This window comes from Oncorhynchus mykiss, chromosome 11 (genome assembly GCF_013265735.2).
Source record: "Oncorhynchus mykiss isolate Arlee chromosome 11, USDA_OmykA_1.1, whole genome shotgun sequence".
Taxonomy (NCBI): Eukaryota; Metazoa; Chordata; class Actinopteri; order Salmoniformes; family Salmonidae; genus Oncorhynchus; species Oncorhynchus mykiss.
Window position 1 is genome coordinate 40,787,327 of NC_048575.1, and position 27,706 is coordinate 40,815,032.

At 42.1% G+C, this 27,706-nt stretch overlaps 1 protein-coding gene and 1 long non-coding RNA gene across 7 annotated transcripts; both read left to right on the forward strand.

Annotated features, from left to right (window-relative positions):
* On the forward strand, positions 1-27,706 carry LOC110535695 (SWI/SNF-related matrix-associated actin-dependent regulator of chromatin subfamily A containing DEAD/H box 1B). Of its 6 annotated transcripts, XM_021620873.2 has the most exons (24): positions 2-227; positions 475-567; positions 1,785-1,911; positions 2,028-2,175; positions 2,280-2,343; positions 2,611-2,702; positions 2,873-2,968; positions 3,104-3,182; positions 3,318-3,877; positions 19,224-19,420; positions 19,963-20,053; positions 21,911-22,010; positions 22,260-22,319; positions 22,899-22,974; positions 23,597-23,732; positions 23,999-24,130; positions 24,286-24,381; positions 24,528-24,645; positions 24,984-25,099; positions 25,271-25,459; positions 25,795-25,913; positions 26,150-26,332; positions 26,644-26,753; positions 26,976-27,037. In XM_021620873.2, the coding sequence occupies exons 4-24, from the start codon at positions 2,068-2,070 to the stop codon at positions 27,035-27,037; spliced, it is 2,784 nt and encodes a 927-aa protein (XP_021476548.2). In that variant the 5' UTR covers positions 2-227; positions 475-567; positions 1,785-1,911; positions 2,028-2,067. The 6 variants fall into 6 exon arrangements, 5 of the variants coding, with proteins under 5 accessions (XP_036791364.1, XP_021476549.2, XP_021476548.2 ...); XR_002475296.2 differs by having other exon boundaries at positions 1-567; positions 26,621-26,753; positions 26,976-27,706; XM_036935469.1 differs by lacking the exon at positions 1,785-1,911 and having other exon boundaries at positions 1-227.
* Positions 11,264-14,569, forward strand: LOC118937351. The gene is made up of 3 exons (XR_005034628.1): positions 11,264-13,742; positions 14,085-14,121; positions 14,465-14,569. It is a non-coding gene; the product is annotated as an uncharacterized LOC118937351 (long non-coding RNA).

Here is a 27,706-nt window from a genome sequence, read left to right on the forward strand (position 1 = left end):
TCATTGTTCTATCTGTGGTAACATGGTGCCGGAAGTGTAAAGCCGGTTTCGGCTTTAGTATCTTTTTTTTCTTACTATTGGTCCATTCCTGAGTTATCTTGTCCAATAGATAGCGTTTTTATAGTCTTTCGTCGCAGTGTGAGTTCGCGGGGGAAATAAGATGTTTTGTAGCTACAGTTTTAACTTGTATATCTAAATTAATAAACGCATTTTGAAATGTGTTATTGGTGAGTTTATCGTTAGATATTTTGAGTACTGACATACTTAAACTGTTGAGATCGGCTTTCAAACGAGTAACACGTGACTGGCTTGCTAGTTAACGGTATTCATACAATTCATGGTAATCGTAGCTAGCCAGCTTTCGATAGCCAGAATAAGGAATATTTTGTACCGAGACAAAGAACTCACCTCTCTTGCGTGCTAGCTGTGTAACGTTTAGTACTTGCCGTTTGAAAATGAGTCTCTTTAATTTAGAGCGGTTTCGTTTTGACAAGAATAAACCGACATCAAACCAGGACAAATACAGCGGTTCCGTATGTCCAGAGTCGGGAAAGGAGAATAAACCAGGTATGATTTGCTCGATGACAGTAGCCACTAGCCAGCCATCATTAATGTAACGTTAGCTAACATCCACCCCTGTAACAACGGTTTTTATAACGCATAGTTATATCCGTGGGGATAATCTTTGCTGATACTGACTGTTGACATCTAGCTAGCTAACGTTGGCTGTTTGACAGGTGACAGCTACTGACTTGCTTGGTCGCCTTAATAGCCAACAACACTAACTAGACAGCTAGCTAGCTAGCTAGCGTTATCAGTGGCTTTCTCTGGGCGTCAGTTAACAGTCACGTTAGCTAGATAGATGGCTACCGTTAGCTAATTAAACGATGTTTTTGGTGGGGAACGGGTAGCTAACAACAACAGCATACCTAGGCTACGGGCCTCGCTTTAAATCAGTCCCGAGATCCCAGCGAAAATCCGCTTTTCATTTATCTTACTTCCATGTATCTGCATATCCAGCCTTAGATGTATCCTCACAGTGAAGTGTATTTTATTTATTTATTTTTTTTACCGTTTTATTTTCAGGACAACGAAGGCTACAATTAGAACACAAAACCATTGTACATAAACGGTTGCATTCGTGAGTTTCATTGACAAATGGTCAAAAAAGGTCTGCCAAAGCAAAAACCTGAAAGAATTTATATGAATGCTGTAAGTACAGACATTTTTGCTCACTGGGAAATGAATATCCAACTAGTCAGTGACAACTGTTTTGAGTTTGTGACCTCAACTATGTGAGCTTTTTACAGATATTATAGACCTGGCATTTTCTGTGATACAGACATGTATGTTTTTAAATTCCCGACCCCGGGCCCCTTCAGTATCCGCCCTTGCAGCCCCCAAGCGTAGCTTAGTGGTTAGAGTGTTGGACTAGTAACCGAAAGGTTGCAAGATCGAATCCCCGAGCTGACAAGGTACACATCTGTAGTTTTTCCCCTGAACAAGGCAGTTAACCCACTGTTCCTAGGCCGCCATCGAAAATAAGAATTTGTTCTTAACTGACTTGCCTAGTTAAATAAAGGTAAAATAAAATAATTTAAAAAATCAGACTATTGGTTGGTATCTACAGATGCTGGAGAAAAACAAATCCAATGGTACGGCCCAGAAATCTGTAGCTCAAACACACAGTGCTTTTAAAAGGGGTTAGAATTCCAAAACACACTCACTGGGGTAATAAAATGATTGCTAAACTGTCTTTGCCTATATGTCTATGGCACATACAGCCCGAGTAACAACACCTGTATCCAACCTTGGAAAACCTGGGCGGGGAGTAGTATTTGAAGATGTCATCAGTGACTCTGACGATTTGGCAAGTGACTCGAGAAGTGATAAATTAACACAAAGGGTGACGTAAGTAGCGCTGAAATATCTAGACTTATATATTCCCCTTGACTTCCTTCAAGGTATAGCGAATTCCATGAAGTGTAGCCTATGCCAGTCTAATTTTGTAGTTCTTTCTATTTCAGGGAACCTGTAAAGGAATCACTGAAGCAAGAGGTAAGAGAGATGACTGAGACATCTGATAAGGAAGACAAAATGGACAAGGATCTGGAAGAGAGACTGGCCAAACTGCAGGAAATCTTCCCTCAAAGAGACGGGAAGGAGCTGCTGGAGGTAATGTCATAGTCTCTTATGTCACAAGCTATAGTATAGTCTCTCAAAGATGGCTGCTGCTCAGTTTCTGTGGACTGAAATGTTTAACTTTGCGTTATTTTCAGGTGATTAAAAGCACAAGCACTTTGGATGGTGCCGTAGCCTCATGCCTGATGTTTGGTGACAAAGGTATCTTTCATTTACTAACATCATAGACAGCAGGTTGCAGCCTGTCCCTACCGCACCCCCAAACACAGCTTGACCAGTGGTTTCCATGGTTATGCCATGTTTTCTTCCGCTCATGACAACATAGCCTGGACCTCATTGTAATGATGGTTATAGGGCTTTGCCTGCCATTGGTAAAACATGAAGAAGGAAAAAAAGGACCAAACCAGAAGTTGGCTTGGTCATCTGGCATGTGTATCTCCCCACACATTGACACAATTGTTTGTCCAGACTCAACGCGAAAGAGGAAACAGGATGGCTCCAGCAGTTCCCAAGACAGCGACGTGGTTCCACAGCCCAGTAAGAAGAGGAGATCGTCTCTGGTAAGACTGGGACTAGCAACCAAACAGGCCTGAACTTGACCATTAAGAAAGGTGTGTTTTTGTTTCAAAACATTTTGCTACGGTGTGCACTAATAAAAACACCCCAGGCAGTCACTGTGCTGTTGCATCTTCTTGGCAATATTAACCTTCACTGCGGTCTGATCTTCCAGCCTGAAGACTCTGAGGAGGGAGCAGAGCCCAGCTGGGAGAGACGGGAGGCCATGGTCAGGAAACTGCAGAGGAAGTTCCCCGACCAGGATAAGGAGGTGAGAAGGACTGTTGTCAGACGTTGACAGGGCAGCCACATACACCTCAGTAGAGACATGATCATGACACTCCAAGTAAGAGAATCCACATCTTAATGAAGAGTGTTTTATTCTACCCCGTCTGTCACTCTCTAGGAACTGAGGTCCGTGCTCCAGGAACATGAGTGGAATGTGGATGACGCCCTGGAGGTGCTGCGCATGTTCTCGGACACAGGTGAGATGACACTGTCCTCACCCAGTTGAAACATCACTGATAATGTGCTGCTACAACCACTATATACTATATTTATTTGTACTGTACTCGTTATATTCCTCACTGTGCCCTTTTTTACTGATTCTTCTGCTGAAGATGAAGACTCTAGTGCACCTGAAGTATCCAGCTCCCCTGAAGTCAAGCAAAAGGAACTGAATGCCAAGAGTAATGCCAAACCAAGCAAAGCAAAGAGTGATGCCAAGCCGAGCAGAGACCGCTGGGAGTCTAAGGATAGCAAGGAGGAGGCCAGGCGAAGCAATGCTTCCGCTCTGAAATGGCTGTTCAAGAAACCTGCACCTGAATCTAGGCCTAACTCCTCGTCCTCCTCTTCGACTTCTACCAGCCAGAAGCTCTCCAACGGGACCAGCGTGGCTAAGAAGGAGGCTTCGGAGAGGAAGAGGAAGGTTCGCGCCTCATACGAAAGGGCCAGCAGCTCGGAGGATGAGGACACAGAAGGGGCCAGCAGTGAGTTTGAGGGCGAGGACGACGAGCTAGATTTTGTGGCGGATGACGCGGGCACATCCACGCTCAAAGGCCAGATCCTGAGCTTCTTCCAGGAGGCCTCGCTGGATGAGCTGTCCCTCATCGCCGGCTGCTCGTTGAAGAAGGCCCAGAAGATTGTGGAGCTACGGCCCTTTGCTGTTTGGCAGGACCTGGTGAGTAAGAGAAACCTACCCATACGAAAAATGTAAGCATGCATGACTAAGTCACTTTGTATAAAAGCGTCTGTTAAATGGCATACGTCATGTATTATGTAAGAGAGCAATCTCGGTTGTGTCACTGCCAGCTGTGTTGCACAGTGGGTCTGCTCCTCCACAAGGTAAACCCAGCAGGTTAGAACAAGATGAGGTTCTTTTAAACATGGAAACTGCAGGGAGGAATGAAGGCACAACCGGTGTTAGTTGATTTTGAAGAGTGTCGGTGCCTTGAATGGTACATTCAGAGAGCGTATGTATGTGTGTGTGTTACTTTCACTGCTGCTGGGATGCGTTACATCCTCAGTTTTTTTAAAGGGAATGTTTGAGAACTTCAATTATAGAGATGCTAGAGATAGTCTATCAAATGTAAAGTGTTGAGTGACCACAGATCCCCCCCCCCCCCCCCTCCCCCCCCCTCTATCTCTCTCTGAGATCTTTTTTCCTCTCCATTAACATTATCACTGAAAATAACTGTAGTCTATATCTTCTCAATCTAAATGTGTTAATAAAATATCACAGCTTGGTATCTTTCTGGTCACGCTCCCCTGTAAAAATAAAAGCGTGGTAGAAATGTTACCTACTGGAACAAAGAACTAGTTAGATTTTTGGTCCAAAACACCCCAGCAGCCATCTGGAGTCGCATGGCCTGTCGTGAGCAGAACTCTTTGGCTTGCGTCCCAAAAGGCACCCTTTTCCTTATATAGTGCACTACTTTTGACCAGGACCTATATGGTTCAAGGGAAACATCTTGCACTATATTTTTTATTTAACCTTTATTTCACTAGGCAAGTCAGTTAAGAACAAATTCTTATTTACAATGACGGCATACTCCGGCCAAACCCGGACAACGCTGAGCCAATTGTGCCTCACCCTATGGGACTCCCAATCACGGCCGGACGTGACGCAGCCTGGATTTGAACCAGGGGCTGCAGTGACGCCTGTTGCACTGAGATGCAGTGCCTTAGACCGCTGTGTCACTCAGAGCCTATATAGGGAATAGTATGCCATTTTCCACCGCTTATCCATTGCAAGAGTGTCATTACAGAGTAAACAACACTCTCATTCCTTCAAGTGCTGAATACAGCCGACGGCTTACTAATGTGTATTGATTTCATGTTGAAGTGTATTTATCCTATGCCAGTGGTTCCCAAACTTTTTATAGTTCTGTATCCCTTCAAACATTCAACTTCCAGCCGCGTACCCCCTCTAGCACCAGGGTCAGCGCACTCTCAAATGTTGTTTTTTGCCGTCATTGTAAGCCTGCCACACACGCACTATACAATACATTTATTAAACATAAGAATGAGTGTGAGATTGTTAGATATTACTGCATGGTCGGAACTAGAAGCACAAGCATTTTGCTACACTCGCATTAACGTCTGCTAACCTGCTAACATCTGTGACCAATAAAATTTGATTTGAGATATAAATTATCTAGAAAATATAATGGACCTATATTTTGTCATCCTAATTTTGTCCATTCTAACGTTTGAACAGATTATGATAGACTTGAGGTTTGGACCATTGACTTTCTTTAGATGATTGTCTACACAATTAACATTATTTTACCCACGGCAACCTGCCTAAATTATTACCGCCCTGTAGCACTCAGGTCGGTAGCCATGAAATGCTTTGATAGGCTGGTCATGGCGCACATAAACAGCATCCTCCCGGATACCCGAGACACTCCAATTCGCATACCGCCCCAAAAGATCCACAGATGACGCAATCTTAATCGTACTCCACACTGCCCTTTCCCACCTGGACAAAAGGAACACCTACAGTGGTTCCTCCTTTAAAAGTTGCGTCATACTGCAGCACACCTTGCATGCAATGTTCTGTGGCACGTAATTTAATTCTCAGCCATTTCTTTTCTTTTACTGCAAGTTATTGCTAGTTTGACCACCAGAGGGCACCTTTGAGAAGCATTTGATAGTATTCCGTATTGGCATTACCAGAGAAGTTAAAACCTTTTTTGTAATAACATGGGATTGATTTTAAGAAATTTGGCTCAATCAAATTAATTAATATTATGGTGTTTCTATTCAGAGAAAAACGAAACCCTCAGGGTTTCCATTAGGATGGAATGGAAAATATGGCGCTGGACAACGTAATTCTCGGGAGTAGGCTACAGGATTGGCACATTCTAAATTGTTTGCCTTCATAACACAACATTGTTCCAATATTTCTGTAAATCAGTGATAATTATTCCCATAGTAATTAGTTATGGATCCATAACTAAATCAACATCTGCGTTTTGAAAGTGTTTTTTTTTCTCCATTATTTTATTAATGAAATGTGTTTATTTGTTTATTAGGCCACTGTGCAGTCTACAATACATAAACTTGGGAAAGTGCCTAATTCCTTACATAAGGGAGAGCAGGCCATGTCTGTACTATAGAATGCGGGGCACGCTGGAGACCGGTGTTATATCATAGTTCTGATGTCTTCACTATTATTCTCCAAATCCTGGAATGAGTAGGTGTGTCCAAACTTTTGGCTGGTACTTGCTTAAGTAATTTGATGAATGGTGTTTCTATTCCATGAAAAATGAAAAACCCTCTGAGTTTCCGTTAGGATGGAACAGAAAATATGGCACTCTACAACGTGACGCTCATAAATTCAGAGCATTGTCAGTTTGTAAATTCAGACCGTTTCGCTCTCGGAGCACACACTGGACTTTCGGGCCGACAAGAACGGTTGATTTGAGCGTTCTGGCCTTACAACGGCAGTCAAGCACCCAAGCCAACGCTGGCCAGCTTGCTAGCTATTTCCAGACACAAATGAGACCACTCAGACCATTTTACTCGCCCTAGCTGAGCTGGTTAGGCAGTTTTCGTGTTATCCAGAGCGTTGGTAACTGTGCTGGAAACAATTTAATTATGCTTTTTCCCCCGACGTTTACTGACACCGGCCATATTCAACGGGTGTTGAGCGCTCAAATGTATTATTCTGCGCTCTGGTACACTCAGACGAGAGTGCTCTGAAATCCATGTAGATAGTAGTCTGGACACATGATATCCATGTCGATAGTAGGCTGGACCAGTTTCAGAATTTGACCATATTTCCCAGCTGCTTGCTGTCGTTTTGAAGTAATCGTGAAAAAACAGGCCTTATTTTAGTGCATTTTTCACCCTGCCAGCTCCTGTTAGTTCTATTGAGCACCGTGGCACCAACTCACCTTCCGAACGTTCTATTCCCAGCTTATTGTTCAACGTCACAATGCCTGCTTCGCTAATGTTGGCAATGAGACCTGCTCACGTTGTTCTATAGTTAAAATGTAAACCACAACAAAATAATATTGGAACTCTGCGGTCTTCCCATTGTTGCCTATGGGGGAAATGTAGGCATGTCTGTCTATTTGGGCAAATATCTCACAATGTGTATTTAGATTTTTTTTCAAGTCGGGCATCATTTTAATCAGGAGAATCTCCTCTTTGTAAGTCTGGGCAGTGAGCTCGTTTGTCATCGATCGCTGAACCAGAAATAGTAAAGTTTTTATTTTTCCCTACTTTCTTATTACGCAGACATAAGCGCAGTTGACACCATCGAGGTGCGGATATTTACTTTCTCCAGTTTTGTCCGACGAACAGATTGTAGTAGTAAAATAAAAAGGGGATACATTTTTTTTGTGGCATTTAGGCGAAATAGAATTCTAAGCGTCACTCCAGTCAAAACAGGCTCTGCGAATGTTCAATTCCATTCATTTGCTATGGGCTCGAGCTAGTGTTCCAGCTTAGCCAACGTTTTTAAGCCGTTCTTCAGCCTCGGGTGAATTTTGACTCGTTCTATTGTCCAGCCTATAGATAGCCAGAGCGAATTTATGAAAGCATCCGAATGTCCATTGAGAAAGCACAACGACTATACCATTTAGCCAAGCTAAGAATGACTGGAATAATCAAGTCAATAAATGTTGGGTAGTTTTGCCTATAGTTAATATACTGGCAAGTTTGTTGTATAACTACTAACGTTAGGTAGCTAGCTAACATACCGGTACATACTGTTGTAATGATATGCTATGTAGTTCGTAAGGACAGCGTAGCTATCAAATATAACGCGTAAGGTAACTTATTTGAACAGTCATTACTTTATGACATTGAGTAGCAAGCTACCCCTTGGTCATTAGGGCAAATCTGGTCTGTGATAGTAAAGGTTGAATAGTCTCTATTGTTCAGCTATTAGCCCTCCTCCCCAACTTGCAACAAATTGTTGTTGTTCCCTTTTTTTAATTTTTAATTTGTTTTTTATTAATTTCAAATCAATACATAAAGCACATGAGGGAACACAAGTATACATAGATTACAAACAATAGACAATCGAGCTAGGGGGTACAATATCACATTACAATTACACAAGGACCTTAAGGGACATGCATATACTTACAATTCTAACAGCTTTTTTGTTAGTAGAGCATTTAACTGTCTTAAAATACAGTTCAATTTCTTTTTGTAGGGTACGAAAATGTGGTTTTCTGTTTGTAAATTTACATTTGTGTATATGAAATTTGGCCAAAAGAATAATGAAATTAATTACATAAAAATTATTCCGCTTATTTCTATTGTATGTAAAGAATCCAAACAGTACATCTCTCCACAATAGTGTAAAATCTTCATAAATCTGTTCAATTATAAACCTACTGATGTCTTGCCACAGTTTTCTTACATGCATACAATGCCAAAAAAGATGCACAACTGTTTCTGGGTGGTCATTACAAAAGGAGCAATTTGAGTTGATGTTTTCCTTAAACTTCTTCATATAGTGGTTGGCAGGATAATATTTATGAATAATTTTAAAGGAAACTTTCTTAATTTTGTTAACAAGTAGGTATGTGTGTGGCAACATCCAAACTTTTTTCCAACAGATATTCTCAATAAATCCATTCCAATAAGGCATAGGCCAATAAGGTATAGATACAACATCCTGCTGAAACAAGGTTCGTATCGCTCTGTTGTTGAATGGACCAAAAGAGAAACAAATCTTTCCTACTGATGAGTCAACAGGGTCAACAGAAGGTAGGCCCTGAGGGTCATGTCTTGACAGGTTCCTGAATAACATAGCAACACCTGAGGGAATGGCATCTAAAACAATTGCAAAATCTTTAGGTGTTACAGGGACCTTGTAAAGTGATAAGAATTCTTTATAACTGAGTAAAAGACCCTCTGCATTTACCAGTTGGCTCACCAATAGGATATTATTTCGGAACCAATATTCTAAAAACAGAGAGGTATTTTAATACAATATATCCCGATTATTCCATATATAATATCTGTGTGGAGAAAAATTGTGTTCATAAATTAAGGACCATGACAAGAAAACCTGCCGATGAAAAGCAGAAAGTTTCACTGGAACTTTGTCAATATTATAATTGCAAAACAACATGAAGTTAAGGCCACCAAAAGTAGAGAAGACATGATGAGGAATAAAATTCCAGATAGAAGTGGGTCTTCTTAGGAATTGTTTTATCCAATTGATCTTAAAAGTATTATTTAAAGTAGTAAAATCCAGAAAATTCAGTCCTCCATTCTCATAAGTGTTCATTACAACAGTTTTCCTAATGTAATGGGTACGGTTTCTCCAAAGAAAGTTGAAAAGCATCTGGTCTATCTCCTTGCTTATTTTACGGTCAAGATATAAAGATAGCGCACCATATGTTAGTCTAGAGATACCTTCAGCCTTGGTTATTAGGACTCCACCTTTTAAAGATAGGTCCCTCTGTAGCCATTGATTTAGTTTCTTCTGGGTTTTTTTAATAAGAGGGTTAAAATTTAGTAAGCCTCTAGACTTCTGATCCTTTGTAATGGTTATGCCTAAATATGTAAGTTCTTCTTTTACTGGAATACCATAATATGAAGGTGTCACACAATCTTTGACAGCGATGAGTTTACATTTCTTAATGTTAAGATATAGACCAGACGCTTTGGAAAAGGATTGTATCACATTGATCGATATGGGAATTTGGTTAGCGTCTTTCAGAAAAAGTGTAATATCGTGAGCCAGCTGGCTTATAATAATTTCTTTACCAGCTATGGAGATGCCTTGTACAGGACTATTAAGAATTTGCAGAATTTGCAAGAAGTTGGGTGATTAATAAAAACAGGTACGGAGAGATAGGACAACCTTGCCTAATTCCTCTCTTTAACTCAAATCTAGGTGAGGTGCCATATTTCAATTTGATAGAGCTGTTACCATTTACATAGAGAGTCTTAATAGCCTTACAGAAAAAATCCCCAAAGCCAAGTCTCTCAAGGGAGTGGAAGAGACACTGATGCTCTACTGTGTCAAATGCTTTATAAAAATCTAAAAATAATATGAAGCTATCCTCAGTTATTAGGTCTGAGTAGTCAAGTACGTCTAATACTAGTTTGACATTGTTAGAAATATGTCTGTTCCTCATGAAGCCAGACTGTGTTTCATCAATGATTGCATCCAGGACTTCTTTAATTATTTTTGCAAGTAGTAAGGCTAATATCATTATTAAGAAGACAAATTGGACGCCAGTTATTGATGAGCAGCACTTCTTTTTGGGGTTTTAGGTATCAGTGTTATTAACCCCTGACTCATTGTAGGAGGGAGAACATTGTTTTTAATACTCTCTAAAAATACTTCAAATAGGAAGGGAGCTACTTGTTCAGAAAATAATTTGTACAATTCTGATGTAATTCCATCAACACCTGGTGATTTATTGTTCTTTAGATGTTTGATAGACTCTATAATCTCTTCAACTTTGATGGGTTCATCACACTGTTTAGATTCTATATCACTGATAGAGTGAACATTATTCAGTGAGTTAAAAAACACATCTGTGGATTCCTGACAGTACGTAGAGCTATACAATTTTCTGTAAAAATTGCTGCAGTATTTAGCGATTAATTTTTGGTCATCTGTAATAACACCATCAATGTTTAACTTATGGATAGTGTTATTTTTAGAGTGAAATTTCTCAAGTCTAAAGAAATAGGATGAATTCTGTTCTCCCTCCTCAATCCATTTTTTCCTAGATCTAATAAAGGCTCCTTCTGCTTTTAATTTATATATGTTATCCAGTTTATTTTGTAACTCAATTAGTTCCATCTTCTCCTCCCCCAAGAGGTCAGCTGGGGACCTCTGAGAAAGGGAAGTTATCTTAATGATCACCTTTTCCTCCTCAGCTCTTCTGGTCTTAGCAAGATTACTACCATATTTTCTAAGGTATTTGGACACCTCAAATTTAAAGAGCTCCCAGTTCTTGCAATAAGATTTTTCTTCACAAGCCTTTTCCCAAAAGTGTGAGAGCAGATCTTTAACCTCAAATGTAACTATATCATTATTTAATCATGAGCTATTTAGCTTCCAGTAGGATGCTCTACCAAGGTTCGTATCAGGGGTAAATATTTTGATATCAATGTAAATAGCCTTATGGTCTGTGAGGGGAGTAGTACAAATATTTGTAGTAACACACTCACTATCAATACATTTGGATAAAAGCCAAAAATCTATTCTGGATTTTCTGGAGCCTGTTTTGTTACTCCAAGTGAATGATCTTTCGGCCGGAAACCTCTCTCTCCATATATCAGTAAGATCAAACTTTTCCATAAAAAGTATTAAACCCAAATTCAGAGCAGACCTGTATGCCATTTAAAACAGTATCTTGGTTACTGTATACATAAAACATAAATTCAGCTTTCAATCTTCTTCGTAATTTTGTAAACAAAATAGGTCTTCTGGTCATACAAGAACAAACTAATGAAATGAAATTCCTGAGTATTCCTGTAAAATAGTCACCTGATGCTTGTTAGGTAAACCACATAAGGAAAATGAGAATACCATGGCTGAAACCATCAACCTGTTCCTTCTGGTGATATTTTAGGGAGGAATATGGATTTCTGAACCGTTGATGAAACCTCGTCCTCCGACGAAGTAAGCAGCCTTCCCCTCACTTCGTGCTATCTTGATCGTTGGCCACAACTTGTTCCTTCTTTCTATGTCTTCCGGGCTGAGATGCTCGGCGAAACGCATACCATGGCTCTGAAGGAAGGCGTTCTTCCTAGCAGCTTTCCAGACAGCATCCCTGTAGAATCTGGTAGTGAATAGGATGATGATACCCCTGGGTCTTGAATCGTTTTGCTGTTGCTTCTTGCCGAGGCGATGTTCAACGTCGATGGTATCACCAACTTTGTTCTTCTCTGCAGGCAAAACTTCTTGGCAGATACGGATAGCCTCTCCTCGCACATCTTCATTCTCCACCTCTGGCAAGCCGTAGAGTCTCAGGTTCCATTTTCTTGTGTATTGTTCCAGATCAGTGAGACGTCTATGGTAGACATTGTTATTCTTTTCCACCCTTTCCACATTTTTTTCAACTTTTGCCACTCGTTTTCACATCATTAATTTCACCACATGCAAACTCCACAGTCTTTTTCAAGCCTTCGATAACCATGGTGTTCGCGCTTACCATTTTCTCAATGGCGTCACACCTGGAGTTGACATGTAAGGAGAGGGTAGCCATGATGTCAGAGTTCATGTTGGGTTTTTTGGAGGGTGGAGGTTTGCACGGAGTAACCGGTGAAGAGGAGAATTCGTCATCTTCAGCATTCGAAAGCATGCTATTATCCATAGGCGAAGCGTAGTTATGGCAGTTGTCTAAAAGCACGTTTCTCTCTTGTTGATTAGCAATAGAACGGCTAACTTCTTTCTTTCTTTTTTTGTCACGACTTTGCTTGGGCATGCTGAAATAAATTATCCAATTATCATTCCAGTCACAGGAAAGGTCTTATATCGCAAACAAATAAAAAATAATAATGACTAAACTTTTTTTTTTCACAATCTTTCTGAAGTTTGGTACGGAGCTCGGTAAAAAAGCGTCTGTTCAAGCAGCCATCTTGGCACTCCCCGACCAATTGTTGTTGTTCCCATTCTCGTTCCTTTCCCTCTCCCACACATCATCATTCTGCGCCTGAGTGGCTCGCTTGTGGGCGTGCTGGCAGAATATGGCAGGAGCATGGGTTGTGCGTCAAGAATTCTGCATACAGTAGCACGTTTGAATGAAGGTGTGGTTATTCACAGGCAAATTGTTATATGCTATGGAGGTACATTTGTGCCTTTTTGTTGAGAGAAAAACTCTTCTTTAAAAAAAAAATTCAATCAAAAATAATTGTTCTGAAAGCAACTCTTTCCCGACACAAAGGAAGTCATAGCGGACATCTACGAAGAAAGACTGTGTTATGATGGCATCTCAGGTAAGCAGCACTGGGCATTTTTCCGTCCAAATTTTAAATAGCTAGTAGTTAGCTCCTACGATTCAGTGTAGGTTTATAAAATTCTACTATATTATATAAATCCATACCGTAGAGTGATAAGTCATGCAATTATTATTCTCAAGCTAACCAAAAGCGATTAGCGTTCTCGCCATTTTCAGTTGAATTAATCTAACTTTCTTTCATGGCAACTCATAAGCAGGCCATGTCATATTTGTTTCATAGTCGATATATAATCATACTTCATGACAGTGTAACGGTTAGCTTTTTACAGAAGGATGAAAGAACACAATATGTCTGTCACAAAGAGTTAGGGAGGCTTTGCAGCGTGTAGATGATGCAGGTATCATTGCATATTTCCCATCACCTAATGAACAACCACAATATCAGTCTGGTGTTAAGCTTTCTGTGCTGTATTGACGTATCCTGAAAATGACATTTGCTGCTTTAGATTGATATCTACAAAAAATAAGCTATTTTCTTTACTTTCAGAGAGCGAGCTGATCAAGGGGTCGAAAATGTAGATATTGCCAGATGTTCACTGTTCGAGGAACAGGCCGCGGAAGCTATGGCAAAAGTGTCCATAACCAGAGGTAATTAAACAGTTCTGTGTTCTTTTTCTCTCTTCATCTCTGCCTGTCTTGTTGTACATGGAACCTGTCTCACATGCATTAATTAAAAACCCCTAAGATGTCAGCTGCTAATTTTAAGATTTACACCACATAAACACAGCCAGTTTCAGGGGACTATCTGTTGCTATCTGTTGCTGCCAAGTCATGATTTCCCTGGGGGTTAGCCTTGCAATTACCAAGTGGTGAGACACATAGCCCTCTATATTTAAATGTTTCAAGTACACTCCGATAGGTGTCTGCATCACATACAGTATCTTCTATTGACATTATCTTCTATTGTTTGCCCTAATGTCTGTTTTTCAGCATAAAGTACTCAGTAGCCACTTCGGTTGGACACCTGGTGAGACCACACACACACAATCTCTTCTTCACTTCATCCCTCTCCCCCTTCTCCCTAAATCCTCTAAGTTATATCAGCTGTGTTGGTGAACCCCTCCCGGATCTGAACTGGCTGACACAGAGGGCACAGCATGATCATAGGTCACTTAGTTGGGTCAACAGGAAGTATTATTAAAGAGATGCTTTACATTGAAATACAGACAGAGATCTAGTTGTCCCAGAGTTAATGATCCAGGGTCAGTTTTGCGTTTCACCTCCTGATGATTATGATGACTGACCGTGTTAGAATAAAAAAACAAGGCTTAATCATGCACTCTCTCTATTCATCTGTCTCTCATCTGCAGGTATGTTTTGATGTGAGAGAGGATGCCGGTCCCGTCATCGTCACCTCACCCACTCTTAAGATAACCTTCGGGCCAACTGGGGGCCCAAGGCTGGTTAGGAGACAGTTCATCACAATTGCGCTGAGAGAATATTAGGGTAGCACTGTAATTCATTAATCATATGCTGTCTGCTGCTGTTCTTACCTCATTCCCTTTCTGTCTTCTACACCTCTCTCCCCACCTCTTCTTTCTTCCTCGTTTTATAATGCACACCATATGTGTGTGCATTGAAGTACAGATTGAATTTGTATTTATGATATTATAATTATCATAATTATAATGCATGTTTTATGTATTTATAACACCTGGGTAATGAACTTCTTTCAATAAAGCGTTTCACATTCTCCCCTGGTTGAAATTAAGTACTGTATCTCATTGAAATACTATATGCATAGTTTTTTTGCTGTTTATATGAATTACAAATCAGCCTTTACTTAAATCATGTTTCTAGTCTATTGCATAGTTACAAAGTGTAATCATTGATGTCCCAGGAGCAGGAGTGGTAAACACTGTTGAAGTGTATAATTGTAATACATACATGCAGACACAGCATCATTCAAATAATGGAGTTTGATATGACTGAAAAATGTCTCAGAGAGAAATACATGAACCGTACCGTAATTTGCCAAGGAAAAGTACATGATCAGTGAATATATTCAATGTACAGGTTACAATGTGGGAATCTCATGCGTGGTAATAACTACATTACATGTATATACAGTTGATGTCGGAAGTTTACATCCACCTTAGCCAAATACATTTAAACTCAGTTTTTCACAATTCCTGACATTTAATCCTGGTAAAAAATCCCTGTCTTAGGTCAGTTAGGATCACCACTTTATTTTAAGAATGCGAAATGTCAGAATAATAGTAGTGATTTATTTCCGCTTTTATTTCTTTCATCACATTCCCCGTGGGTCAGAAGTTTACATACACTCAATTAGTATTTGGTAGCGTTGCCTTTTAAATTGTTTAACTTGGGTCAAATGTTTTGGGTAGCCTTCCACAAGCTTCCCACAATAAGTTGGTTGAATTTTGTCCCATTCCTCCTGACAGAGCTGGTGTAACTGGGTCAGGGTTTGCGCCTTGCTCCCAAGCGCTTTTTCAGTTCTGCCTACAAAATTTCTATAGGGATTGATGTCAGGGTTTTGTGATGGTCACTCCAATACCTTGACTTTGTTGTCCTTAAGCCATTTTGCCACAACTTTGAAAGTATGCTTGGGGACATTGTCCATTTGGAAGACCCATTTGCGACCAAGCTTTAACTTCCTGACTGATGTCTTGAGATGTTGCTTCAATATATCCACATAATTGTCCTACCTCATGATGCCATCTAGTTTGTGAAGTGCACCAGACCCTCCTGCAGCAAAGCACCCCCCACAACATGATGTTGCCACCCCCGTGCTTCACGGTTGGGATGGTGTTCTTCAGCTTGCAAGCCTCCCCCTCTTTCCTCCAAACATGATGATGGTCATTATGGCCAAACAGTTATATTTTTGTTTCATCAGACCAGAGGACATTTTTCCAATAATTACGATCTTTGTCCCCATGTGCAGTTGCAAACCGTAGTCTGGCTTTTTTATGGCGGTTTTGGAGCAGTGGCTTCTTCCTTGCTGAGCGGCCTTTCAGGTTATGTTGATATAGGACTCGTTTTTACTGTGTATATATTTTGTACCTGTTTCCTCCATCTTCACATGGTCCTTTGCTGCTGTTCTGGGATTGATTTGCACTTTTTGCACCAAAGTACATTCATCTCTAGGAGAAAAAATGCATCTCCTTCCTGAGCGGTATGATGGCTGTGTTGTCTCATGGTGTTTATACTTGCGTACTATTGTTTGTACAGATGAATGCGGTACCTTCAGGCATTTGGAAATTGCTCACAAGGATGAACCAGACTTGTGGAGGTCAACAACTTTTTTTCTGAGGTCTTGGCTGATTTCTTTTGATTTTCCCATGAAGTCAAGCAAAGAGGCACTGAGTTTAAAGGTAGGCCTTGAAATACATCCACAGATACACCTACAATTGACTCAAATGATGTCAATTAGCCTATCAGAAGCTTCTAAAGCCATGACATAATTGTCTGGAATGTTCTAAGCTGTTTAAAGACAGTCAACTTAGTGCATGTAAACTTCTGACCCACTGGAATTGTGATACAGTGAATTATAAGTGAAATAATCTGTCTGTAAACAATTGTTGGAAAAACTACTTGTGTCATGCACAAAGTAGATGTCCTAACTGACTTGCCAAAACTATAGTTTGTTAACAACAAATTTGTGGAGTGGTTGAAAAATGAGTTTTAATGACTCCCAACATAAGTGTATGTAAACTTCCGACTTCAACTGTTGGACTTGCTTCCTTGGCACAGTAAAGTTATTATATTCTATGCTATCCATAGGCTTAATTAGTGCCATTCAGACTTGAAATTGATACAACTATGGTAGCTGAGGTTCATAGATAGGTTCTGATCTAATATTCATACCAAATGTCTTAGGGTCCATACATAGATTGGCTACATACTGTAGCTAGCTACACATCCATAGGCATACATTTATTTTTATCCTCCTCTACACAATAAGCAAGTAAATAGTTATCTAGCAATGTTACTTCAGCTGCATTGCAAGGCAAGCTTCCACAATTGTACATTCAATTTGCAGTAAATGCTTTAGCTAGCTAGATTCTTTACATCCACTGTTTCACAAGATGACAGCCTGGTTTGCTGGTTTTCTCACGAGTCCCTAAAATATTAAACACACAAATTACAAATTTGTTATCCTGTCATAACATTAGCTAGCTGGCTAATGTTAGCTAGTCAGATAATTTACGAAAATTGCTATTTAGCAAGTTAACTTCGTGACACAAAAAAGATGCGCAAACGTTTGTCTCTACATTAACTTATTCGTCTCAATTGTACATATTTTGCTTGATGTTATAACTACTTACATTTGGTTCCACGGTAATATTTTTTCAGCCATCTTTGTTGAAGAACGCCACCAGGGACAGGTAGCTTGCGTGAAAATGTGTCATTAGAACCACTCTATGATTGGTCATATAAAAACCTTAGGACCCAAATGCATAATGAGTGCTCTAACTCCCCCTTGTGGTGGTCTGGAGCAATGAAGCTGTGACGCTGGGTACCTCTCAGTCCCGTGGTGCGAGTTCGCTACTTTTAAATTATTATTACAAAATATTTGATCTTTTTTTACTTTGAAGCCTCGTTTTTGCTTTCAGAACAATTATTTTTGATTGAAAATAAAGTTTTGCTCTCGACAAAAAGACAAGTTGCAAGTTGGGGAGGCGGGCTAATAGCTGAACAGTAGACTATTCAACCTTTACTAAAGAATAGTCTAATATCCGAGCTAGGTGTGAAAACCCCCTGTCCTATCGCAGACCAGATTTGCCCTAACGATCAAGGGGGAGTTAGAGCTATGGTTATGATACCAGTCAAAAGTTTGGACACACCTACTCATTCCAGGATTTTTCTTTATTTTGTCTATTTTCTACATTATAGAATAATAGTGAAGACATCACAACTATGAAATAACACATATGGAGTCAGTTAAGAACAAATTCTTATTTACAAGGACAGCCTACTCATTCCTCCCCATCAGGGAATTGAACCCCGGTCTCCCACGTGCCCTCACCGTCTCTGGTAATGCTAATATGGAAGACTATCAAACGCTTCTCAAAGATGCCCTCTGGTGGTCAAACTATCACTAACTTGCAGTAACAGAAAAAATGGCTGTCAATTAAATTACGTGCCACAGAATGCTGCGGCAGCACGCAAGGTGTGCCGCAGTATGACACAACTTTTAATAATTTTTAGATATTTGGCATGGGTCCCCAGATCCTCAGCTGCACAATCGAGAGCAAACTGACCGGTTGCATCACCGCCTGGTATGGCAACTGCTCGGCATCTAACCATAAGGTGCTACAGAGGGTAGTGCGTACGGTCCAGTACATCACTGGGGCCAAGCTTCCTGCCGTCCAGGACCTATATACTAGGCGGTGTCAGAGGAAAGCCCAAAAAATTGTCATAGACTGTGTTCTCTGCTACCGCACGGCAAGCGCATCGGAGCGCCAAGTCTAGGACCAAAAGGTTCCTTAACAGCTTCTACCCCCAAGCCGTAAGACTGCTGAACAATGAATCAAATGGCCACTGGACTATTTACACTATTTACCTACATGTACAAATGATCTTGACTAACCTGTACCCCTGCACATGCCTCGTTATTGTTATTTTATTGTGGTTTTATTATTTTTTTGTTTAATTTATTTGGTAAATATAATAATAACTTTCTTGAACTGCATTGTTGGTTAAGGGCTTGTAAGTAAGCATTTCACGGTTAGGTCTACACTTGTTGTATTTGGCGTGACAAATAAAGTTTGATTTGATTGGTCAAAATATGCTTTTTCAATTGGACACCGTTGGGACACTTATGAAGTGAAAAGCCACAAAGCCCTTTTTAACTTGGAAACGCTCCACCACCAGCAGGTTGGAGATGTTATGATTGTGGCCTGAATTCAGTTGGCCCACTGTACTATCGTCCTCAGTCATGACATAGCCACTTATCTGTTAATCATGGTTTTTACTTTGTTGTAGAACAATACAATTGCCTGACTATCATGTCAGAAGAAAAAGACGAGCGATTGGACTGGTTGTCGACACCTCTTTGTTTGTCTCTGCCTCTCTTGTCTGTCTCGCTGTGTGTCCGTTTCTCAGGAGGAGGTGTTCCACAAAGAGAACGGCCTGTCTGCAGAGCTGCTGCTGGGCTGCAGGGTGGTGCTGAGGGAGAGAGCCGTGGTCCAGGGCCTCATGTCCAAGTGCCAGACCATCTCGGGCAAGATGGTAAAGGGAGTCACCCAGGTCATAGACAAGGACATGGGCTCCATGACCCAGCCCTCAGTCCTCAACAGAAAGTAAGTGAGCTCAACTTCCACTGCTGTCCTGATTCATAGACGATTACATCTAATCTACTATAGGCTGTCCCAAATGGCATCCTCTTCCCTATATCGTGCACTACTTTTGACCAGAGCCCTACTTTTGACCAGAGCCCTATGGGTCCTGGTCAAAAGTAGTGCCCTAAAGAGACTAGGATATGATTCCATTTGGAACATATACTTTTATATTCAGACTGGGAGAACAACTCTTCATTGTTGTAACTAATAGATAAATCCAAATGCTAAGTAAATGCCATGGTAATCCAGTTATCCATTTACCATGGCATAATGGATGTATTCTCAAAACGGTCTGATATGATTTGTCTAAAAGGAATAAAATAATAAACCTTTTGTTAACCCCATTTAAACAACTATCACATCTCAGTTACATAGGTTGTTATGCCACAATTCTCAATACTTTTTTTTTGCCTCTAAATGTCTTGTTTGGTTTGTCGTTGAAGGTCTTGTGTTATGATACGTTTGTCTGTAAATGTCTCGCATTGTGATTGGTTGCCATGCAGGTTGCAGTTGAAACCCTACCAGCTGATTGGGCTGAAGTGGCTTCTCCTGCTGCACCAACACAAGCTGAATGGAATCCTGGCTGACGAGATGGTGAGATGGTTTACTCCTTAAGCCGCCTTCACACTGCAGGTCTTAATGCTCAAATATAGATATTTTAAAAATATATATTTTTATGTCTACTGACAGAAAGTTACAAGTGACCAAATCGAATTTGTGTATTCAGACAGCAGTGATTTTCTGACAAGGCTACACTAGTTGTCATAGTAACGACGGGGTGTGTGTGCCGTGGTGTAGGCTGATTGGTGGTGTTCGTGCTTCCTGTCACTCAGATGTGCAAATGTGGCAACAATGCCTGCCATGGACGTTTCCCAGTTGCTTTGAATGTTCAAAAGCATAGGATAAGAACACTTTTAACGTCTCAAAGGATAAGACGATCCAACTCTCAAAACAAGTCCTTTTTGGCTAGCCACAGCAGTCAACTAGAGAGCTAGGTAGCTGTTTAGCTCTCTAACACATGCAAACATTTGTTTGTAGCAATTAACAAGCTAGATAGATTTTTTTATTTCACCTTTATTTAACTAGACAAGTCAGTTAAGAACTAATTCTTATTTTACAATGACGGCCTGTCCCCCTTTGAATTGGATATGCAAATTAATAGGATTTTAGTCACTTCCAATTGTCAATGTGAACACTGCTTTTGAGAATACATTAGATGTGTCCCAAATGGCACTCTATTCCTTATACACTTGAGTGTACAAATCATTAGGAACACCTGTTCTTTCCATGACATAGATGACGCTATGATCCCTTATTAATGTAATTTGTTAAATCCACTTCAATCAGTGTAGATGAAGGGGAGGATTTGTAAGCCTTGAGACAATTGAGACCTGCATTGTGTATTTGTGCCATTCAGAGGTTGAATGGGCAAGGCTTGAATGGGCAAATCATATTGAATTGCCGTTGAACAGGGTATGGTAGTAGGTGCCAGGCGCAACAGTTTGTGTCAAGAACTGCAATGCTGCTGGGTTTTTCACGCTCAAACGTTTCCCGTGTGTTTCAAGAATTTTACACCACCCAAAGGACATCCAGCCAACTTGACACAACTGTGGGAAGCATTGGAGTCAACATGGGCCAGCATCCCTGTGGAAAGCTTTTGACATCTTGTATAGTCCGTGCCCTGACGAATTGAGGCAGTTTTGAGGACAAAATGGGGTGCAACTCAATATTAGGAAGGTGTTCCTAATGTTTTTCACGCTCGGTGTATAGTGCACTACTTTTGACCAGAGCCCTTAGCGAATAGGGTGCCATTTGGGTCTTAACCACATATAGTATGATTTTTTTTAATTCTGTGAATTTCCCCCTCCCTGTGTTCTAGAACTGTTACCAACAGAAAACATAATATACTGTGGCAAGATGGTGTAGAAATGCCTCAACAGGGGTCTATTCACTAGAAAGCAAACAGTCTGAAACAGGGCGGGACTAACCTGAACTTGTCCAATCAGAAACTATTGTTTTTGTTGCAAGACATTTTCCGTTGCCAAACGGTTTGCTACAGTCTACACTTATGAATACGCAACAGATTTAGATAAGTGAGCATTTGAGTAATATTGTGTGTGGGTGTAGCACCTGCAGGGTGCTGCACACAGACAGAGAGAACTAAAGGAATGGGTGAGAAATATTTATTTTAACATTCAAACGGGAAAGGGGGGTGCCTTGTTTGGTTTAAATCAGAGTTTGGAACTTTTTCGGTTCTGTTTCCTGAAACAGTTGCAACCCCTGGTTAAATACTGTTAGATTGCCAGTGTGGGATTGAAGTCCTTATATGAAACCTGGGGCTTTGTGATGCTGTTTTAGACTGATACTTTGAAGTGCAGATGTGGATCTCTATCACTCTTTCTCTCGCTCGCGGTCTCTCTTAAATCGTCTTTCTTTCTTCTACCAAATCAGGGTTTGGGAAAGACCATCCAAGCCATAGCCTTCCTGGGCAGACTGCACCAGGACGGCATCGACGGCCCCCACCTCATCACTGTGCCCTCCTCCACCCTTGGTAAGGGCTCTACTCACATCATGCCAGTCACTTTATAACCACTTTAAGCCTGTTTATAACCACTAATAGAACACATGTCCTAAGCAAAGGATTAGTGTATTATTGGCATGTTTCTGTTTTGTGAAAAACCTGTGACCATTTCACATCAAACGACCGTTGCCCTTTACTCAGCCGAAACAAAACATTATGCCAAACATGACAGACATTATCAATTGGACTGGATTGAATTGACCTGTATTTTCTCTACAGATAACTGGGTTCGTGAGCTAAAGCTGTGGTGCCCTAGTCTCAAGGTGTTAGTCTACTACGGTGAGTCGTTTTCTCCCTTATCATCCATAGCTGTGAGTCTAAGCCGGGTTGTATTCCCTAGGAGCCAAGTGGAAGAAGATGGGCCGAAGCGGGGAGGGACTAACCTGAACTTGTCCAAACAGAAACACTCTTTTCATGATGAATACTAGGGCTGGGAATTGCCAGGGACCTCACAATATGATATTATCACAACACTTAGGTGCTGATACGATAAGTATTGCGATTCTTGCGATTCTATGTGTATTGATTTTATGTGTATATGTGTGTTCCAAACATATTGCTCACCGTATGTCTGCTGCAGAGGGACAAGAGAGCCATGAGAAAATGAGTTTTGGTCAGTCATGGAAATCAAATGGCTGAAAACAAATTGACTCCCTATTTTAAAGAAGATGGAGATCAAGCTGTAAAGGAGAAATACAGGCGTTTTGGTGCAGGTGCAACCAACTAGCACCAAAATAATATTGTGATATTGTGAAGATGATACGATACAATATATCGTAAACAATAATATCCCGATATGTAACTGTACAGATGTCTTGCCCCCATCGCTAATGAATACACCCCCTGTTGTATGTTCAGGCTCTGTGGAGGACCGGCGGTACCTGCGACATGACATCCTCAGCAATCAGGTGGACTTCAACGTCATCGTGTCCACGTGAGTACACATACACGTACGCACAATATTGTCGAATAGGTTTCAGTCTATTGGTGGAACCACAATGAGCTCTAGTGGAAGGGAAGAGCATTGCGTCCTCTGTACTTGACATTGTGACTATCAGCTGCTCCGGGTTGATGTTTCCACTAGGTGCAGATCTAGGATCAGCTTCCCCTCCCCCGATCCTAACCTTAACCATTGGGTGGGGAAATGCAGTTGCCCCAGATCAGCGTCTTGGGGCAACTTCACCCCAGAACCTTGCAGGGGTGTTTCAATGGGCTACGTATGTGTCTGTCTGAACCAGAAAAACACTTTGTAATGCTTTAATGATTGATATTAATGAGCATTACACGATGTTTGAGGCAGCCATATGGGAAATGAAGAGACTACTGAATCTCCCGGGCTACGTTTCCAAACCTGTGTGTTGACAACACAATGAGTCAATTAGATACATACCGGGAATTCACTGGAACTAAAAGGCCTTGCTTCTTAAATGTGCTGAGGCATTCCCTTGTGCGTGTGTGTGTGTGTGTGTGTGTGTGTGCGTGTGACGTAGGTCTACATACAGAATGTAAGTTCAACTACAAATGCTCATGTTTGGGTGTAATTTCTCTCTGCGCAGCTACAATCTGGCCATCGGAAACGACAGCGACCGCAGTCTCTTCCGCAAGCTCAGACTGAAGTATGCCGTGTTCGACGAGGGCCACATGCTGAAAAACATGAACTCCCTCCGTTACCGCCACCTCATGGCCATCAACGTTAGTTCACGGCACAACACCTCACACTTCCCCATTGACAAGTAGTAGAAGCAGTTGTCGTGTGCAATAGAGTTGATGTCCCTCTGTCTCTCTGTCTAGCCATCAGTGTTTTTCTGAATCTCTCGGACATTCCTGACTGTCTGCCTGGCTCTTTCTCGCTGTCTGTGTTTCTCACTCCCTGTCTCCGTCTGTCTGTCTGTCTACCTGTTTTTCCCTGCGTGTCTCCCTGATTCCCTGTCTGACCATCTGTCTCTGTGTGTCCCCAGGCGGAGCACCGGCTGCTCCTGACCGGCACCCCTCTGCAGAACAACCTGCTGGAGCTGATGTCGCTGCTCAACTTCATCATGCCCTCCATGTTCTCCAGCAGCACCACGCAGATAGTCAAGATGTTCTCCATGGTAAGGTCAAGGGTCAAGTTTGGCATAGAAATATTCTGATCCTAGATCAGCAGTCTGTCTCTGAGACACTTTGTGAGTACAGACCCTGGTCCCACTCCTCTCGTGTTAAGTGGGACTCTCACAGTAGGATGTGTGTCTTGATGTTTGTGTGGTAGAAATCCCACGAGGAACAGAGTCGTTTTGAGAGGGACCGCATCGCCCAGGCTAAACTCATCATGAAACCTTTCATCCTCAGACGAGTTAAGAGCGAGGTAAGGACACTCCCAAAGTGACTTACACTGAGAAAAACTGGATGGTTCACAATGTGATATTTAAAGATGTGGGGGGGGGGGGTTGTGCGTGCGCTCGTGTGCGTATTGCACTCGTTTGTGTGTGTGTGTGTGTGTGTCTCTCTCAGGTTCTTAAGCAGCTGCCAGCGAAGGAGGAGAGGCTGGAATTCTGCACCATGAGCGAGAAGCAGCAGCTACTTTACCAGAACATGGTGGGCAAGCTCAAGAAGTCTGCCATCGGAGAGAGTATGTACTGCACTGAACTGTAGTGTAGGTCCAGGGTGAAGTTTCTCCTAAATGCACATCTAGGATCAGTTTTTACTCTCCCAATCCTAATCTTATCCATTAGTGGGAGAAAGTGCTATCAGGGTCTAGGGAAATCTTCACCATACTCAGTGTAGTGTTACAGCAGTGGCGTGAGAGACGGGTGGTGCATAGCTGGCACAATAAGCGTGTTTGTGTGATCGGCATCTTACATCCTGTGCCCTAATTTCAACTAAACAGTTTTCTCTCTCCTTCGCTCTTGCTCTCGCTCTCTCTCGCATGCTCAAACACTCGCTCACATCATCTCCATCTCTGTGTAGAGAAAGTGCTGTGCAACGTGATGATGCAGTTGAGGAAGATGGCCAACCACCCTCTGCTCCACCGGCAGTACTACACCACAGAGCGACTCGAGGCCATGAGTCACCTCATGCTCAAGGTTGCTGCTTTATTGGCCATTTTGTGTTTGTGTCCTATTTTTTTTTTCTTCTGTCAATTTATAAGAAAGTACTTTACCACCCTTATCTCTTCTGTCTTTCTGTCAACCCTCTCTCCCTTTTTTGTCTGTCTTTCTCAATGTGTATATTTTTATTCATCCCCCTCCCCCTAGGAGCCGACCCATTTGGACGCGGACCCGGTGCTGATCCAGGAGGACATGGCGGTGATGTCGGACTTTGAGCTTCACCGGCTGTGCCAGCAGTACTCGTCGCTGCACAAATACCAGCTGGAGAAAGACCTACTGCTGGACTCCGGGAAGTTCCACCTGCTCCAGACGCTACTGGCCACACTTAAGACCAAGGTAAGGAGAGAGACTAGTTATTTTATTACTCTGTTTTGAGTGTTTTTCCCGACTCTTTTTTGAGTTTTGCCTCGTGCCTCCTCGGGCCCGTTCTGGAGGATGTACATTGTAGTATGGTGTGGAATCAGGGTTATCTCTAGTCATTATATTTCTATCTGCCATGTTCAGATCATTTCACGGGGTGTGTTCATTAGTGCACACAGTAGCAAAACATTTTGGATTGAAAACAAGTGTATCTTATTTCAGGTTAGTCCCACTTGTTTTGTCCCGTTTTGGTTCCTCGTGAATACACCCGATATGTGATGTGGCTGTGCTGTGCTCTGCTCTTTCGGCAGGGAGACCGGGTGGTACTCTTCAGTCAGTTCACCATGATGCTGGACATTGTGGAGATTCTGCTTAAACACCTGGGCCACCGCTACGTCCGACTGGATGGCTCCACACCCATAGCAGACAGGTGAGCTGGGTTGGGTGGGTTCTTTCTAATATAATTGTGTGCAGTATTTTTTCCATAGGCTGTGTAACTGGGGACATAGTGCATATAACATTTAAATAAAAAGCTGTTCACTGGCAAATCTCTGAGATTGTTGGTAGTATTGTATCTCACTGCTACTAGTGAATCTCCTACTTCTAGAGTGTCGAGAAAATGCATGGAGCCACTGTAATCCCTAGACCCACCTCTGTTTGGTGCAGGATTGTGCTGATTGACGACTACAACATGGACCCGGAGATCTTTGTGTTTCTGCTGTCGACGCGGGCGGGTGGCCTGGGCATCAACCTGACCTCGGCCAACGTGGTCATCATGCACGACATCGATTGTAACCCCTACAACGACAAGCAGGCAGAGGACCGCTGCCACAGATTGGGCCAGACTAGGTGAGACCGACAGGGAGGGGCCAGACCAGGTAAGACCGAGGAGGGGGGCCAGACCAGGTGAGACCAGGGGGGTGGTATGGGCTGGGCTAGGCTAGGCTAAATTTGGGCGTTAGGGAGATCTGTAGCGAGAGATGTCTCGCTTACAGAGAAGTCTTTATTAGTAGTGATGAGGTGCCATGTGGTCAGGAAAACCCCTCTGGCCCTAGAGAAGGTACTGTGAGGACAAAATAGGGGGATCTGGTGATGCTGAGGGAATGGACACTGCTCTGATGAATGACTGGAGGTCAGTGTCTGTCCATCTCCTGCTACAGGACTGTCCAGGTGATCAAGCTGATCCATAAGGACACCATAGAGGGTGGCATGCTGCAGCTGGGCCAGAAGAAGCTCAAACTGGAGCAGGACATGACCGCTGCCGAGGAGGGTAAGGACCTGGGGGGGGGGGGGGGGGGGGACACAGTCGAGCTTGCCCACATACACACACAGACATTTCAACGTCTTTAATTGTGAGAAAGAGGTGCTCAACCCAAAGCTCAGTGTCCATGGCCCCTCTCTTTTTCATGTAATGCATCAGTAACACACATTGAGAACAGGAGTCATCACATTATCGTATGTTTTTTTCTTTTCTTTTTTCCTTTGTGCCCAGGTGATGAGGGCACCATGTCTGAGGATATGGCCGTCCTCCTCAAGGCATCGCTGGGCCTGTGAGGGTCCGGGAGCTCCCTCCCTGGAGTTTCATTGGGACTCACCCTGGAGCATCCCACCCCTGACTGACCTGACTCACTGACTGACTGAACCCTGCCATAGGTGGGTCTTTCCCTGCTACTCACTCTGCCCTTGAGACCTGAGATGCAGCTGTGCACTTCCAACAGTCTGCACTGGAGATGATATGGTTGTGTTGTTGGGATTATTGGCCTTTGCTGTCAGTAGCAGAGATGGCGGGTGTCGTTGAAGGTCAGTGGCGACTCTGCTCTGTGCAGCACCTGGGGTGTATTCATTAGGAAGCAAAAGTGCCAAAACGGGGAGGGACTAACCTCAACTTGTCCAATCAATTATCGTTTTCAGTGCAAGCGGTTTTCTGTTGCAAATTGTTTTGCTATGGATTGCACTAATGAACACACCCCATACTCTGCTCTGAAACAATGCCAGGGAACAGTTTGTCAAAGCAACTCTGTCTGTGCTGCCTTATAGTGATACAATGAAGTCCTGCAGGGGACTGACTTCCAGGTGGTGACAGAGCTGCTCTGTTTATGTATCATTGTGATGTGACGTACTGTTGTCAAAACTTTTACTCGTCCGTTTGTAATTTTGATGTCCTTGTTGCAACATCAACAGGGTTTGTCGAAACATGAAATAAAGATTTCAATATTTATTTTC